This window comes from Camelus ferus, chromosome 13, assembly GCF_009834535.1.
Source record: "Camelus ferus isolate YT-003-E chromosome 13, BCGSAC_Cfer_1.0, whole genome shotgun sequence".
Taxonomy (NCBI): Eukaryota; Metazoa; Chordata; class Mammalia; order Artiodactyla; family Camelidae; genus Camelus; species Camelus ferus.
The window spans coordinates 39648661-39666531 of record NC_045708.1 but is presented as its reverse complement, the minus strand read 5'-3'; the positions used below and the strand labels follow the sequence as shown (position 1 = coordinate 39666531).

General features: G+C 53.5%; 1 protein-coding gene across 3 annotated transcripts; it reads right to left on the bottom strand.

Annotated features, from left to right (window-relative positions):
- Positions 1-566: 566 nt before the first annotated feature.
- Positions 567-17169, bottom strand: BSND (barttin CLCNK type accessory subunit beta). 3 transcript variants are annotated; one of them, XM_006180119.3, is made up of 5 exons: positions 12398-17169; positions 11867-12166; positions 6526-6617; positions 4229-4498; positions 568-3342 (listed from the first exon to the last, which is right to left on the bottom strand). In XM_006180119.3, the coding sequence occupies exons 2-5, from the start codon at positions 12041-12043 to the stop codon at positions 2928-2930; spliced, it is 954 nt and encodes a 317-aa protein (XP_006180181.2). In that variant the 5' UTR covers positions 12044-12166; positions 12398-17169; the 3' UTR covers positions 568-2927. The 3 variants fall into 3 exon arrangements, with proteins under 3 accessions (XP_014410901.2, XP_006180181.2, XP_032350267.1); XM_032494376.1 differs by having other exon boundaries at positions 12296-12416; XM_014555415.2 differs by lacking the exon at positions 12398-17169 and having other exon boundaries at positions 567-3342; positions 4229-4432; positions 11867-12289.
- Between the last annotated feature and the right edge of the window lie 702 nt (positions 17170-17871).

Sequence of the window (17871 nt, the reverse complement as noted above, 5' to 3'; positions counted from 1 at the left end):
GAGGTCAAGGGAACAGAGCACAACGGTGGTGGTAAATCTCAGAGCTCGGGATGGTCAGAGCTAAACAGAAGAGCCCCTTGCTCCTCTGTGCTTCAAACTTTTACAAAGTGGCAGACTCTTCAGATGAAATCCACAGCACATTCTGCTCCCACCCCAACCTCCCCACAGTCACCAGCAGCCTCCAGAGGAGCAGCCTGATGGCCGGGAGCTAGCCCGGCCCTCACAGCTGGGCCCTGGCGTTCTTCTGATGGATATGAACAGTTTCATAGGATGTCAGCTTCAGACAAGGCACCCTGTGACCGTGATGGGTCAAGACCAATCCAGACAACTCTATCGCCATGGCTGAGCAAACATGACCATTGTCCTAATGACATCAGTGACCAAATAACCCTCTCCTGGCTAGAGCATGACTGCTGCTTCTTTGCCAATTGCATCCTTAGCTTGGTCTCCTATATAGGATTGATTAAGATGTGCCATCATGGAATTAGCCCTGCTTCTTGACAGCATCTAATTTGCAGCTGAGCCCCGCTCCCACAGACCCTCCCCCAATCACATTATACAAGCCTAAATCCCATAATAGTCCTTTCTCCGCCCTCTTACAGAGACACCAATCCCATGGGGTTTCTCCCTCACTGCGATGAGTAACAAACCCAACTAGTCACTACAGGTGAGCTCCTGGTGGTCCTCATGGGCAGGGCACCAGCAGATGGATTCCATCAAATCCCACCCCTGCCCCCCACCTAACCCTGTGAGAGGCAAAGACCGGAATCCACCATCTCCCTCTAAGGGGAGAGGAAACTGAGGTACGTGCCCAAGGTCACAGAGTAGAGTGAACATGTAATTTGTCATCCAGATGGAACACTTTTGAGGGTAAAAGGACACACTACTAACTAGGTGGGGACAGTGGCATAAACCAGGACTGTCCTGGACAGGCTATGCGTGTGGTCTCGCAACCAAGCAGAAAGATTGTGGAGGAGCCGGATGGGAGCCAAAGCCTGGCCTGGCCAACACTGTCCCTGCCCCAGCCACCAGAGCCCTCCCTGGGACAGGGTTAGCATCTCTTAGGGCTGGCGGGCCTGGCAGCTAGAGGCTCCTGGCTTTCTGCTGAGGTCTGAGGGTGCCCTACAGGGTGACTCAGGGTGAGGACCCCTCCTGAGGCTCCATCCACACAGCTGTCCCACACGGCCACACAGCTGTGTTCACATGCACGTTCCAGAGAGTGCCCACAGTGAAGCCTCATTTATCCTGCCCGGAAGGGGACGGGTGGCTTTACATAAAAGAATTTGCAGGTGAGTGAAGGTGACCGCTCTGAGCATTGAAAACGTTTTATTTGCGCCTTTCCCACTGGTGCTCGTTCTGATGCAGGTCACCCCTCCCATGTGCGAGGGAGCAGAGCCCAGGACCAAGCTGCACCTCACCCTGTCCATGACTCCACGACTCAGGCCTGGAGCAGGAACACCTGTTACAGCAGAGGCTTTCCTACGGGAGCTAGCAATAACCCAGAAAGAAGGGGGAGGGGGTGCCAGGGGCTTGCCCTTCCCTTGGCTGCAACTCCAACCCCGACCCAGAGGCCCAGCCCAGGTGAAGGTCAGCCCTTCCAGAGGGCCCAGGGTTCAAGCTCTGAGTGTGGGGACCTGGGGTGAGGTAGTGCTACCGTGCCTGTGCTGGGGCCCAGAGGGGCTGTGCAGAGATCAGCCTGAGAAAAGCGTTCCTCTGTGATGCTGCCACATGGTGATACCTTCAGGGGCTGCTCAGGCAGCCAGAGCTATGCGTCCCTGTGCTCGATGGCCCCAGACAGTTGTGTAGGGGTCACTCCACTGCCTCTGGTGTGTCAGCTTTTAACTCCTCTGCCCCCTCCTAGGCTTCTGCTCTGCACTCTGTGCCTAACTTACAAGACACTAGGCTTAGTGGATTGTGAGCCCTTTGAGGGCAAGAACTGTCATGAGTTCACATTTCTTTCCCCTAAAGTTCCCGGCTTAGTGTCTGGCGCACAGTAGATGCTCAGTAAATGCCACTGAACCAAATTAGGTGTCAGGAGTTTGAGAGTCAGGGGAGCGGGTATTCTCTGCAAAAGGCTCCTGGGTTCTGGTCACTTCTGTACACCCTCAGTGACCACTGACCGAGCACGGGAGATACAGGGGTGAGCAAAGCAAAGGAGCAGGCCTTGAGCAGACCACCACGCTCCACAATAAACGTGCAGGACCAGACCCACAGGTGGCACACAGGAGCCAGGACCAGAGGCGGTGACATCAGGAAAAGCTTTCAGAGGAGGGATGTCTATGCAGGGGTTTGAAGGATGAGCCTGAATTTGCCAGGCAGACAGGGGACCAAGGGCATCCTGGTGGAGGAGACAGCTTGGCAAGGGCAGGGCAGCAGGGTAGAGTTGGGTGGGGCTGACCAGGGAGAAAGTTGGGAGGTCAGCAATGGTCAGTCATAGAAGGTTTGGGATCCCAGAGCAGCAGGAGCCACAGGAAGGATGCGGGCCAGAGATGCTAGCTGAGTGAAGATGGATCATGCCATCCACTGGGTGGACTAAAAGACTCTCCAGGAACGGGAACCCTAAGAGGCCTTCACAGAGAGTCAGGGACCCAGGGGGCAGCACCAAGGTGGGTTCCTGTTCAGAGGGCAGCTTTCGAGAAAGGCAGAAAAGGCTCTTGAGGGCCCTGGCTGCTGCAAATCTTCTCAATGAATCCTATTTTACCTTCAAAGCTTTACAAAAAAAAAAAAAAAAAATCCGAACAGCAATGGCCCATTGATATAACCATCCCCTCCCTGTGCATTTCTGTGCAGTTCTCAAAATGCTCTCAGGTCCGCTGTCTCCTATGAACCTCCACCTAAACCCATTTTGCAGATAGGGAAATCAAGGCCCCGTGAGATTACACGGGGTTAGCAGTGGTGCCAGGCTAGCACCCAGGGAGCATTCCATCTCAGCCCTGGGTGTCGGGCTCAAAGCCCAGTTCCTTGTCTGGGAGGGGATCCCCGGGGCTGTCCGGAAGCCCGTAGTACAAGTCTTCCTCTTCCTGCTCCCACTCCTCGGCACCTCTGTTCGAAGCCTCCTCCTCCTGCTTCTTTGTCCTTGGAGACCGCTGCCAGGAGCTGGGCGCGGCTGCCTCCTGCTGCTCCTTCTCTGGCGGCACGTCCTCCGATGTGGGGGCATCAATCAGGGCAAAGTCATGGAAGTGGTCCAGCTGGTGCCTGCAGGTCCCGGGCTCCGGGGGCAGGGGCTGAGGCTCTGCCTCCTCTGGTGGAACCAGGTTGGGGCTGCTGCCCTCACTGGAACCCACATCCAGGTCATCTTGGAAGGAAGCAAGGGGTGCAGGGCCCTGGGGACAGGTCGGGGGGCTGCAGGGGCAAAGGTGGAAAGGGCGAGGGAAGCCCTGAGTCAGACTGCCTAGATCCAAATCCCATCGCTGCAAGGCCCAGGGTAGGTGAGTTCACCTGTCTGGGCCTCACTTTCCTCCCCTGTAAAATGGGGGAAATAAAAGTATTCACTCCCATGGTTGTCGCTGAGGTTCAGAGCAGACAATGAGTGCAAAACACATTGTGCAATGCCTGGCACACAGTAGGTGCTCAAGAAATGGGCCATTACTATGTTACTATCCAAACCAGGTCACTCCTCTGTCTCTCCAATCACTAAGGGGTCTCTTCTGGGCCCACAACCCCTGTCACACTGAGTGTCACCTTCTGTTCCCTGGTTTGTCTCCCCTGCTGGATGTGGAAGCTCCTGCAGGGTGGGGGGCCATGAAGGCCTGGCAGGGAGTAGGTGCCCACTACAGTAATGTTGGTGGTTGAGTGACCACATGGATGAATGAGGAACCAGTCTATGAACATCTGGGGACAGGGTGGGGTGGGGAGCCACCTGCCCAAGGTCACAGAGCACGTAAGCAGCAGAGCCTGGACTGGGGCTCTGGTCCTCTGGCTCCTCGTCCTCTGGCTCCCCATCCTGGCTCATCCTGGCTCCTCGTGGTGAGCATTCAGAGAACTCTGAAGTGGGAGTGAGCATTCCTACGGGCGGAAACTGAGGCTCAGGAAGGTAAAAAAACTTTCAAATGTTACCCCGGAGAGGATCTGGGATTTGAACCCAGGCGTCTGCTACACCTGCTGCTTCTCTGGGTGTCCCAAACATCCTATCCAAATTCCACCCCACCCCCGACCCTACAGTGGCCCACAGCCCTCCTCCTTCACCCCAGTCCTGGGCAGCAGCCCCACTGCTGCTCAGAACACTTGCCTGGGACTGTCTTGTCTCAGGTTTCCTTCTGCCCCGTCCTGGTCCGAGCCCCTGTGGATGACCACAGCGGCTTCCAACCAGGCCTGAGGGTTGTGAGGGCCACCTTCTCTTCCATCACTGGCTCCCAGCTGTGGCTGTCCCTGCTCAGGGGCCAGTAGCGGGCGGGGGTCCTCACTGTAGCCCATGACCTTCATCTGGATGTGGCTGAAGTCAGGCAGGCTCTGGTCATAGGCGGCTTCCTCCCACAGCCTGACATAAGGGGGCTGGGGGCTGGGGGAATGGTGCACAGCAGACAGCAGGAGAGAGAACAGGCAGGTGGGCAAAGATTCGCTCAGCAGACAGCAGTGTTGTCCCCTGGCCCAGCTGCTCTGGGCATCCCGCTGGGGGTCGTTACTGTACCCAGTTCATGGATGAGGAGGCTGAGACCCAGTAAGGTAAAGTAAGTGGCAAAGTCAGACCCTCAATCCCATGTTCCTTTCACCCAAAATCTCCAAAGTTAGCCCCAGGGGTGCGGCTGCAAAATGAAGACCAGTTCACATTGACTGCGAGTTTGCTGGTCCAGACGCGAGCCTGAGGCTTTATGCTTATCATCCCATTTTTTCTGAACAACCTTGAAGCAGAACGGTTGTTCCCACTTTTTAGCAGTAACAGCCAAGCCACTGAGTGCTCCTTGCTGGCCAGGCTGTGTCAGTGAGCTCCTCTAACCCTCACCGTAGCTCTGGGGGACAACTGAGGCACAGACACTTGAGCTGGCTTGCCCAAGTGACTCAGACCTAGGCGGTGGTACTGGTGCTCCGAGTGCCACATTCCTCTACCACTCTCTATGGTCCAGAGCTGGGGAGTGACAGGGAGGAGCACAGACTCGGGGCAGCCTGAGCCCCAGCCCTGGTGCAGCAGCTCGTCCCGTGTGACCAGTCCTGAGGCTGATCCCACGCCCAGCCATCCATAGTCTATCTGCCTCATTCCCCCGGGACATCTGGTCACCTGTGTACCAGAAACAGAAAATACCATCACCACCTCCTTCCCCAAGCAAAGCAGAGTCCCAGAGCCCCGGCCACGGACCCTGGACCTGCAACCTGGCCCTCTGAGCACAGAGTCACAGCTTCCAGGGCCAGAGTGCTCTCTGCCGGGTCCTGGGCAGACAGTGCTTGGCACCTCTAGGGACCAAGGAAGGTCTGGTCTGGTGTTAACTGACTCCCCGTGAGGTTTGGGGCTTGTGATTGCACATCTTGGGCCTCAGTTTCTGCATCTGTATAAAGGGCCCGACATGCCCCACTTCTCAGGATTTCTATGAGAACTGAAGGAAGTGGTAGGTGCAAAATGCCTGACTTGGTCTCTGGTGCTTTGGAAGCACCTCCTACCAATGATGACAAGCTTACTTGTCACCAGAGGGCCTACTGTGCTCCGGGTTCTGTTCTGAGCATTTGGCTTATACAGTCAGCCATCTGTATTGCGAGTTCTGCATTTTCAGATTCAACCAACCATGGATTAAAAATATATTTTTTTAAAGTTCCAGAAAGTTCCAAAAAGCAAAACTTGAATTTACTATACACTGGCAACTATTTACATAGCATTTACATTGTATTTATAACTACTGACGTAGCATTTATGTTGTATTAGGTATTAGAAGTAATCTAGAGATGATTTAAAGTATATAGGAGATTATGCATAAATTATAAGCAAATATTATACCATTTTATATCAGGGACTTGAGCATCTGTGGATTTAGGTATCGGAGGGGAGTTCTGGAATCATCCCCCACAGGTACCAAGGGATGACTGTATTATCTCACTGAAGCCTCACTGAAGCCTAGGAGGAAAGAACTATCAATATCTCTGTTTCACAGATGGGGCAAAGAGAGGCAGGTCGCTTTCCCAAAGTCACCCAGCCCCAAAGTGGCAGAGCCCCAGGTCTGTGCCTTGGCCATCATCATGCCTCTTGTTTTTTGCTATAGAGTAGTAGTCACAGGTGTTTGGGACTTAGGGTCACACCTATCTTTGATTTCTGGCCTGCTGCTAATTCACTGTAAGACAGGACAAAGTCCCTGAGCCTCAGTTTCCTCATCTGTAAAATGGGGACAACAATGCCTAACTCAGGATTGAAAGTTCTAAACAATCCATGATTTCTAGTAGTGTGTTCTCATTACATGGGAATGCAAAGCCAGAGTCTGGAGCAAGGGGGTGAGATACCACCCCCCTCCCACCCCCTCTCACTCTCCTCTGCAGGGAGAGAGCGGCCTGAGGGGCTCACTGCCCTCCTCTCCCCTCCATGCCCTTGCTGGAGGGCCCGGCACCCACCTCTTCTCAGCGGCGAGCCCGTTCTCCAGCAGGCCCAGCGCCTTCGGGGACAGGATGCCGTGGAAGTCAGAGTCGGCAGGTATGAAGGTGATCTGCAGGACAAAGCGGAGAAGGCATCTCTGCAGATGCCCACACACACGCTCCCCCACAGCATGGGCCTAACCTCTCCACATACCCTGGGAGAGAGGCCTAGCCAGGGAGGCCCCCGACCCCGTTCGACAGGAGGGGACCTGCTCAGGGCCCAGCACCAGTGGGTGGCTGGATCTCTGGGCTCCAGCTCTCACCAGGCTCTCTCTTCACCCAACAAATTCTTACTGAGCGTCTGCTTTGTGCCAGGCACACTTCCAGGCACTAGGGGGCAGCAGTGAGTAAATGAGACAAACACCCCTTGGGGGGGGGCGGGAGATCAAATCTTATCATTTCTTGAGGTTCCTCCTCCAGTGCCCAGCAGGTGCCTGACATGGAGTAGACACTTTATCCATATCTGGTGAACAAGTGGGAAGCAGGTCATGTCGTGTTTCTTCACACAGAGGTTGCGACGGGGAACAGAGAAGTGGATGGCTAAGGCTATGCCCACCACCAGTCCTGATCCCTGAACTTTCAGGGATCAAGAGGTCTCTGCAAGTGCAGTACCATGGGTGGGCACCAGGCGGCAGAGGGGAGGCAGGTCATAAAGGAGGCAGTGGATGGGGCAGAAGGAGCCCTGCCTTTGGGGTCTCCGAGTTTGGGTGAGAGTCCCTCCTTAGGAAGGTCACCTGTGCTCCTCTGTACAGTGGGGCTCGCCTTGAAGAGATATTTGCAGCACTGGTCACAGTAGCCAAAAGGTGGAAGCACCCCCAAGTACTCATCAATGGATGAGGAGATAAACAAAATGTGGTATACACACACAAAGGAACATTATTCATCCTTAAAAAAAAAATGAAGTTCTGACACATGCTACAGCATGGATGAACCTTGAGGAAATAAGCCATCACAAAAAGATAAATTCCACAGGATTCCTCTTATATGAAGTACCTGGAATAGCCCAATTCATAGAGACAGAGATGGTGGTTGCCGCAGACTGGAGGGAGAGGGGATAAGGAGTTATTGTTTAAGGGTATAGAGTTTCCATTTTACAAGATGAAAAGTGTTCTGGAAATTGGCAGCACAACAATGCAAGTGTAATTAATGCTACTGAACTATGCACTTAAAAATGGTTAAGATGGGAAATTTTATGTTATGTGTATTTTACAATGAAAAAAACAGGGCTAGTCATGCTTGATCCTGGCATTGCTGTGAGGATTCCATGAGATAATCTGTAAGGAGTTCCTAGCATGGTGCCTGGCACATAGTAAACAGTAAACAGTAGTTTGATGCTACTGAAGATGAAGTTATCTGACTTCTCTGAGTCTTCTTCTCCTCAATTGAAAATTTGTTCAACAAATACTTGAAAAGACCCTACTGTATTATAACATGTTAATAAATAGCAGTTCCTTTTCCCCTTTCCCACAGGGTGAAGTGAGTAAAAGACACTTGCCTGCCTGAGAAAAGGGGAGGGGCTTCCCCTAAAAGTCTGGAAACAAGGCAAGGAGGGGTCTGGGTATCTTCCACACCTGCTAAGTATACTCTGTACTTGCCAGCTGGCTCTGTATTTCCTAGAAGCTGCCCCTTCCTCTGCCTCATTACCTCGTGGCCCAGTCGTCGTCCTCCTCCTCCTCATCAACATCATCACCACCACCATCATCTCCATCAGCATCATCACCACCACCATCATCTCCATCAGCATCATCACCACCACCATCATCTCCATCAACATCATCACTATCACCATCATCATCACTATACAGCATCGTTATCAATGTCACTGTGTAAAGCCTGGAGGAAAGAAAAGGCCTGAACATCTTAGAACACAAGTTCGTTTAAGAGAAAGGGGACAGGTAGAGCTGAAGCTGGGGAGGGGCAATCAGACCATGAAGACCCCAGAACATCAGTCTAAGAAGTTCAGACTTTACCCAGAAGCAGTGGGAGTTAACAGCAGGAGAGTGCACAGCCAGATTTGTGTTGAGGCAAAGATGTGAGCAGTCCCCAAATGGAGGGAACAGAAGGATGGAAGGAGGCTCACAGAGAACAAATCCATCATTAGGGGCCTGGTCCTGGGTTCCAGCAGAGCAGGCAGGAGTGGGGAGTGGTGGACCTGCAGGCAGAGGCAGAGGCAGAGGCAGAGGCAGAAGCCAGACAGGGAGAGGCTCTGCCTTCCTAGACAATGTTTCCCCTTCTCCCAGCCCCCTGCCCCATCTCCGCTAATGAGCACCGCATCCCTGACTGTCCAACCTACCAGATTTGCCTGGCTTCTTCCTCCTCTCTTAAGCCCGAGGCCCAGCTGACCACCAAATCTGACTGAGTCTACTTCAGAAATTCATTTGCATATTTGTTTCCATTAATACATATATGTATATGCATGACTGGGACATTGTGCTGTCCACCAGAGATTGACATATTGTAATTGACTGTACTTCAATAAAAAGTAAATAAATAAAATGATCTAAAAAAAAAAGAAATTCAGTAAAATAAGCCAGATGGCAGTGCCCGTGCCACCCCAGCCGCAGCAAGTACTGCACATTTGATGACCCGGAAATGTCTTCTCAGCTCCTACAGCCTTGGGGTCAAATTCTGCCTTAGTCTAGGAGACCATCATCTCTCACCTGGAGCAGAGAAGGAGCCTCCCCACTGGCCTGGTCACTCTTGAACTTCCCCCTCCCTTACGTCAGCCTGATCACTTTCTTGAACTGCAAAGCTGCTCATGTCCCTCTCTTGTCCCACCAACTAAAAGGAAAGGTCCAGATTCCCCAGCATGGCATCCCAGGCCCCAGGCCCCAAGCCCCACTCCCCCCCCCCACCTCACCTTCCTCCCCACACCCTCCAGCAGCCGGGCTGACCCTCTGGTCTTGCTCTTTCACCTGATGCCTTCGATCATGCTATTCCTTCTGCCTGGAATGCTTTCCCCCATCTTTTCTGCTCGGTGAACTTCTACTTAACCTACAAAACCCAGCTCATCATCTCTGTGAAGCCCACTCCCTCCCCATCAGGCAGAAAACTGTCTCCTCCGCGAGACCCCCAGCCCCCCAAAGACAGGGACAGCTTAATTCAGGCTGGTATTGGCTACCCCTTACCTCCATACATTAATTGGCTAATTCTATTCCTTTATATTTCTTTCAATCCAGAAAATTCCCATTTGTCAGGCACTGAGGCAGGGGAGGACCTGGAGGGGAGCTCGGGCACCAGCACTTGCTGGGGGCTCAGCCGAGACAATGTGGAGGATGGGGAGCCCTCGCCTGGCATACCTCCCTGGCTGACGACACACCTTCCTCCCCTGACTTAGTGTGCCGGCCCTAACAGCCTGCGTCCCAGAAATACACACCCGCATCAGCGCACACACCCCTGCACACACACACAGACCCGCCCAAAGCCATGAATACAGATCCTGAGAGCAGTGCCTCTGAATCGGCTCCAGGCCAGGCGTGATGCCAGGTCCCCTACATACAAGACCCCACTGGTTCCTCCCATTTGACTGTGCAGGCCTCAGGGTGGTGGGGACTCCCTCCACCAAGGTCATAGGAGTGGGGCACAGGAGGAGGGATTTAAATCTGGGCCTGGTAGACACTGAAACATATGCCGTTTCTACCCTGCCATGTGGCCTCCATGGCACAGGAACACGTGAATCCATCAACAGTTACTCATTAATACCCAGCAATATTCCGTCTCCCCTCCCTCTCCCTCATCCCCACTGCCACCCGCTCACTCTGCTCACCACCCCAGCCACCTCTGTAAAGGGGGCGAGGGCAGGAGGGACTTTCCCCTCCACAGCTCCCACTGGCTGTCGCCCTGCTGTCCCCCAGGGTCCAGCCTCCTCACTGGGAGGAGGATGGCGATGGAAGTGGTGGTGATGTGGGTGGCTCGGGCCTCAAGGTCCTCTTCTTCTGGTGACCTCTGCTCAGGGCATTGCACAGGCAGAGGCCAGTTGACTGTAAACTGCTCAGTAAATGACTGCAAACCAGCCCAGACCGCCCTGGTGCCGAATGCACATGCTGACTGCCCAGGGCTGCCCATGGAGGGAGCAGGGCTGGGGACAGCTGGACCTGGGCCCCTGGAGCCCCCTCCCTCCTCCCCGAGCCCCCAGCACAGCCTCCCGGGCAGGAGGTGAGGAGGGAGCCACAGGTGGTGGGGGCTGCCTGGGGCCTGGGCCCCTAGATGTCAGGACCAGCAGGGCCCTTAGGATGCACCTCCTTTCCCACCCCCTCTTTCTCACCCACACATTGTACACATGAGGAAACTGAGGCTCAGAGAGGGACGGGGCTTGACAAAAGTCTCCCAGGCAGTTACAGGCAGAGCCCAAGTTAGAATCCATGCTTGTTTCCTTGTTTCCATGGGTCTGTCTGACCAGCTGTGTGACCTTGGAAAAGTCACTCAATCTCTCTGGGCACTGAAGGATTACAACTCCTGACATGCCCATTCCACAGGGTTGTTGGGAAGATTAATAACAGTAAGGGTGGCAGCCCTTCGCCTAAATATAGCACTCTACAGTTTACATTTCTACATCCCATCTCTCCTCTGTTCTTCAGTATAACTCCGGAGGCTGGGAGAAATAGAAGCTCCGGGCCTCATCTTGCAGATGAAAGAAACAGGCTCAGAAAGACAAAGGGCACACAGAGAGTTTGGGACAGAACTCGGGACTCCCAAACAAGTTCTGTTCTCATCACAGAGTCACTCAAAAGGCTAGGAGTCCGTTAATACTCTGCCCAGCCCATGCCATCAAGGTGACAGCTGACCCACCCAGAACTCCCAGCTGCCTTGGGACACAGGGAAAGCCTTCCGAGGTGGAGGATTATGCTTTAGATGACATATATCTGAGCTCTGATCCCAACTCGGACACTTCAGAGCTGTGGGACCTCACTTTTCTGAGCCTTGGGCTTCTCCACTATAAAACAGAACCTCAGAGGTACCAAAAAGCTCAAGATGAGGACTGAACTGCACCAGAGATGCAGGTGTGCCTGGCAGGTGGCAAGAACCCATGAACTCTGGTTTCAGGCACCTGGACTGTGTGTTGGGTTTCACTGTGCCTAGTTCAGGGCTCCAGGTCCAGGGGGCTTCTGATCAATCTTTATGATAAGGGATGGATGGATGATGGATGGATGGATGGGTGGGTGGGTGGATGGATGCCCAGGAGAATGGAGATAAGAAAAGGTGTAACGGAGGAGGATGGAAAGATGATTGAAAGATGGGGGACTGATGCCTGGAATAGAGGCACAGCTCCAGGCCCTCCTGGGCTCTGGCCCTCAACCCGCCTGTCCCCACGGCCACCTACCTTGGGGTAGCACTGGCACATGTTCCAGATGACGCCCCCAATCACCATGATGCTGCCCATGGCGTAGAAGGTGCCGTAGACCTGGGGCCGGTCATGGCTCATGAGGAACGTGCCAAGGGCCAGCAGGAAGAACCCCAGCACGATGAAGCCGATGCGGAAGGTCTTCTCATCAGCCATGGCTGCCGGGCCAGGCCTGGCTGGGGCACCACCGCAGAGGGGCACCAGGTGAACCAGCCAGACACCGACACACACTCACTCACACTGCAGGAATGACGCTCCAGGATCACTGCAAATCGGGGCCTGAGGCGAGAGGGAGGAGACGGAGGGCAGGCTCCCTTCAGGTCCAGCTGCAACCCCTGGGCACCCGCTCACCAGGCTGAAGGAGCTACGCCTGGATGGCCGCGTGCCCCCACCTTCACTCCCTCTCACCTTCTCTCTGGGAGCTTGTGAGAGTCTGAGTGAGGGAGACATGAGGGAGGGAGGGAGGGGGAGGTTCCAGGGGCTGGGCCCCAGCCAAGGCTTTGACATCACCTCATTTGCCTGTGTGGGGCCGAGCTGAGTGGACAGGCGGCCCCGCACCTTCCAGCCAGGGGAAGCAAGGTACAGGGCTGCAGCCCAAAGACATCAGGATGCCGCTGGAGGGTTCCAGGATCCCGCGGGCTGGCATTTGAGAATCCTGAAGAAGTTTAGACTCTTCAAGGTCATGTGTCCATCTGGGGTTCAGGAAGAACAGCTCCTATTGACTGGATGGTGGCTGCACACATGTAGTTCTAAATACGTGACAGGTTTTAACTCATTAAAGGAAACCCAGGAAGTAGGTACTATCCCCACTTTACAAATGAAGACACAGACAAGTAAGTTGCCCAAGGTCACACAGCTAGAAATGGCAGAGCAGCTGGGATTTGAACCCAGAAGCTGTCCATGGGTCTACAGTATCACCAGTCGGTGATACTGCCTAACTGTAGCGCAAGGGTTAAAAGTGCGGGCTCTGGTGGCCAGACAGCCTGGGCTTGGGTTCTGGCTCCTCTACTATGGGGCAGTGTGATCTTGACCAAGTTACCTCCCTGTGCCTCAGTTTTCCTCTTCTGTACAATGGGAATAATACCAGCAACTCAGAGAACAAGGGCCTCCCCAGGCCTGGCCTCCCTGGGTCTCTCTCCCTTCTCATACTCTGTGTCCCACCCGGGCCTGCTGGCCACAAGATGGCCGTGAAACTCTGGTGCGGTTATGTCGCTGTAGGGTGTGAGTGGTTGTCAGCAATTTCCTTGCCTCCTAACCCAGGAAAATGCCTTAATCCTAAGGATGACACTTTAAAGATGGAATTTCAGTCCTAGGGACAGGCTGATAGGAAAAACCAGATTCCCTTACAGGATTATAGGAAAATGAGGGACAACAATATGTCTAAAAGAAAACGTTAACTTGTCATCTGTACAGGGTTGAATTGTTACTGTGGATTAAAAGGCTTCGTTTCACATCCTGACTCCGTAGGTTTGGGGATTTTCCTGTTTGTCATTGTCACCCTCTCCCTCCTCCCCAACACAAGCTGTGCTGGTTCCCAACACCACACCTGTGCTCACACCCTTTGCCTGGTGTTGCTGCATACAGTGCTTTGGGGTTTTGTCATGAAGGACTTCTCCTTCACCAGCCCTCTGGTGAAGACCCAGCACTTTACAGTTTGCAGAGGAGGTCTCCTGTAACAGCCCAGGGGATCTTCCCACTAGGAGGCTGCTGAGGGGTCAGAAAAGGGCTCAGAGGTCCAGCGTGACATCCAGGTCGGCTTCCCTGGTGAACGTGCGTTGGTGGCTCTGCTTTGCTCTTGACTTTTGTCATTGGTGGACTGAAGGTGGAATCAGGCCACCTCCCAGGGGTAGTGAGGGAAGTGACATGATGGAGGGGAGAATGCTTTGTAATCTGTAATTATTAACAGGGCAAGACCCTCGAGGGAACCACTATTATCATCTTATACAGGCTCAGAGAAGGGAAGAGAAGAGTGCTCCTTCCAGAAAAGGAGACCAGGGCCCAAAGGGGCCTCAGCCTGCCCTTTCCGGAGCCCCCGACGGCCCGCGGCGGGAATAGATCTCCAGCAGGAGCCCTCTCGCGCCCCCTGGTGGCCATCGTAGCACGCGCGATGCTCTCACACCGTGTTGGTCTTGCCTCAGCCCTGCAGCCCAGGGAGGGGTGCAGGGGAGGGGTTATCCTGCCTAATTCACAGGCGAGGAAACTGAGCCCGAGGAGTGGCAAGGACTGACCAAGTTCTCCCTAGACTGAGCTGGGGGCTGACGCAGCCCCAGGCAGCCCCAGCCCCATTGTAGATGGATCTGGTCCTTAGCCCTTCTTGAGAGGCTTCTCTGTTTCCCCACCATTCCTTTCCTCTCCTTTCCCCCATTTCTTTCCTTAAGAAGGGGAATGGAGGAGGAGGGGAGTGACAATGAGTAAGAAGCTCTGGGACAAGTAGGTGTCGGTAAAATGGGTCTACTCTAACCTCTTCCACAGAGCCGCGGTGAGGACTAAGTGGGGACACGTGTGTAGGGCGCATTGTTAGTGTTCCCACTCCCCTCCCACCTGCCTCTGATTTCTACCTTCCTCCCGCACAAAGCAGGGTGAGCGGGAGGAGTGGTTGCGGAGTCGGCCATTTTCCAGCAGAGGGCGCGCTAACCACTGTTTTCTTCTGTCTACAGACTTCAAAGTCATGCAAAGATCCCCCGAGCTGCAGCTGTGGTGAGAAAGACTACATCCATTTGACAGATGCAGAAACTGAGGCTTATGGACGCAAAGAAAGTGGCTCAATATTGCAGAACCTGTAAATAACAGAGCCAGGGCTGAAAGCGGGCCCCCAGTCAGTCTCTTGTTGAGTACCTACTATGTGGAGGACACTATGAAGTGTGAGGCATCTGATAAACATGGGTTTTGATGGCACTTGGTCCGACCTTCTGGGGCACAATATGATAAAGGCTGTGAGATATGTCTGAGGTCCTGCATGTGCACAAGGCAGAGAGAGGGATAGACTAGGGGGAGGGAGAAATGAAGGGAGATTCACAGGAGGGATTCTTGAGAAGCCAGTTGGAGTTCTTCCATCAGGGCAGGAAAAGCAGTTCAGGCAAAGATACCAGCGTATGCAAAGGCCCAGAGGCAAGTAAACACTGACACATAGCTGGAGGTAAAACTCTAAATACTATGCATGCACTCACCCTTGCCCAGCATACTCCTCCCCTTGCTCCCCAACCTGCTGCCTCCATGTAAACTCCCTCCTTCCAGTGTGACCCAGGCCACCACCTGGATATCCTGGCTAACATTCTTACCTCCTCTCTCACACCCACATCCTATTGGCTCTACCTTGGAGATATAAGTATCCGATCACTTCTCACCTACTACTACTGCTGATCACCCCGGTCTGAGCCTCATCATCTCTGTCCCCCTAAGTGGTCTCTGCTTCTACCTTTTTGGCTAAAGTCTCATTCCAACCCAAATGCTAGGTCAGACCATGTTACTCCTCTGCTCAGAACCCTAGAATGGCTCCCTGTCTTATCAGAGTAAAAGCCAAGACTTAAGGGACAGACAGGGATTTCAAAATGTAGACTAGATAAACAAGATCATACTGTATAGCACAGGGAAATATATACAAGATCTTGTGGTAGCTCACAGTGAAAAAAAAATGTGACGATGAATATATGTATGTTCATGTATAACTGAAAAATTGTGCTCTACACTGGAATTTGACACAACATTGTAAAATGACTATAACTCAATAAAAAAAGTTGAAAAGAAAAAAAAAAGCCAAGACTTAAAATGGCCTACAGAGCCCTAGATAATTTGCCCACGCTGCCCACCCCATGACCCCTCTGAGATAGTCTCCTGCCACACCTCCCCTCACTCACTCCACCCTAGGCACCCTGGCTCCATGCTGTTCTGGGAACACACAGGCAACCCAGGCCCTTTGCACCTACTCTTCCTTCTGCCTGAGAAGCAGTTCCTCCAGATATCTGCACAGCTTCCTCCCTTACCTCCTTCAAGTCTCTGTCCAAATGTCAGCTTCACAATGAGGCCTTCTCTGGTGTGATATCTAAAACTGCAGAACCCCCTCCCCCAGGTGTTCCCTGTCCCTCTTTCCCAACTGATTTTCCTCCAAAGTGCTGGTCACCACCTATCATTCTGTACATATCATTTATTTATCTTGTCTCTTGTCTGTCTTCCCCGACTAGAACTCAGGCTCCCGCAGCCTGGGGAGTTGGTTTTGTTCACTGCTGTACCCCCAGGGCCCAGAACTGCTCGGCTCATATTTGGGAATGGAGGGGTGGCGCTCAGTTCCAGAGGAGAGGGAGGCCGGAGAAGAGGCACAGACAAGACACCTCTTGGCTTTAGGCTAAGATAGACAGCCAACATCTTTCAGAGGCCAATGCGGAGCCTCCAAGGGAGTGATGGATTGGATTTTAATTTTATATTGATCCTCTGGTTCTGAGATCAGGTTGGAAGAAGCAAGAGGAGATGGTGGAAGTGAGGGGCAGTTGCCACAGCTGTAGTAGAAACCTGCGCAGGGAAAGATTAAAGTTTACACTTTTTAAAGAGTAATTCATTACTGGGGGGTAGAAAGAAGGGTAAGGGAGTTCCTGGTTGGGAAATTTCCAACGGATGTGGGTGGAGCGACCCTGGGGGCGGGGTCACCAGCTCACTCAGAGGTAAACAGGCGAAGGAGGGGCCTAGGGAAAGCGTGGGAGAAGCCTGAGCTCAGAGGGTCCCTGATGTCCCAGGCCTGGTGGCGGGCACCAGCGGTGAGCTCTGAGTGGTGGGTGAAGAGACAGGTCAGCAGGGCCCAGGAGGAAAGAGACCAGGAAGCAGACCAGCATCTACGGGGGGCCGGAGTGACAGAACCAGCCTCATATGAGAGGCTGCTCCACCTGGAGCCTTCCCCACCCACGGCGAGGCCGCTGTGGCTCAGAAGGGCCCTTGGCTGGTCAGGAGACTGGCTCTAAGGCCCTGGCTCGGCCTCCAACGAGCTGGTGACCTTGAGCAAGTCACTGTCCCTTCTGGGGGCTTTCAGCTGGGGCACAAATGAGCTGACTAGAGAGGAAAGCAGGAAAGGTTTTCCCAGTCTTCCAGCCCTCCCTGGCCCCGACCCCTTCCAGCGCCCCCTCCAGATCACACCTGCAACTCATTAACCCACCTGCCTGGGGGGAATTCCTCAGTTTGGGGGTAGGAGGGAGCTGGGCTTGGCTTCCCAGCCTGGGACCCCATTAACCCCTGAGGAACTGCAGAGGACCTGATAAACCCCCTTACTTCCCCCAACCAAATCCCCCTGATATATGTAGGAAGCTGGTGTGTGTGTTTGTGTGTGTGTGTGTGTATGTGTGTGTGTGTGTGTTGTGTGTGAGAGAGAGAGAGAGAGAGAGCATCTCAGGGTCACATAAGGCCAAGGCCAAGGCAGGATTCGAATCTGCATCTCCATCAGAGCGGGAAGTGCAAGGCTCACACAGGGGAGATGGAGAGGAAGGGAAGGAGGCAGGGAAAGGATGGAGGGTTTGTTGATGGGGGCAAGAGAGGATGACAGCAGGTCCACAGGATATGGCTCAGGTGCTGGGAGAGGGTCCGGGAATGATAAAGAGAGATGACAAGTATTGATTCATTCATTCAGTCAACAGGTATCTGTGGAGCATCTTCCACGGGCCAGGCACCATTCCTAGGCTGGCTTTAGGGATGTAAACGTAAAGGAAAGAAAAAAAAAAATCCCTGCTCTCAGAGAGCTTACTGGTGGGGAGAAACATACAATGAACAAAGAAACAAAATTTTAAAAGGTAAGATGTTAAATGGTGACAGGTGTTACTGAAAAAGCAGAGGAGGAAGGAGGCTGGGAGTGCAGGGGGCTGGGTGGGATAATAGTTTTAACAGAAGGGTCCTGGGGGCTTCGTGAAGATAGGGACAGACAAAAATGCCATGGGGCAGTGAGGGGTGAGCCTGGGAAAGAGCCTTGGAGAGAGAGGAGACAAGAGCAAAGGTCCACAGGGGACGGACCG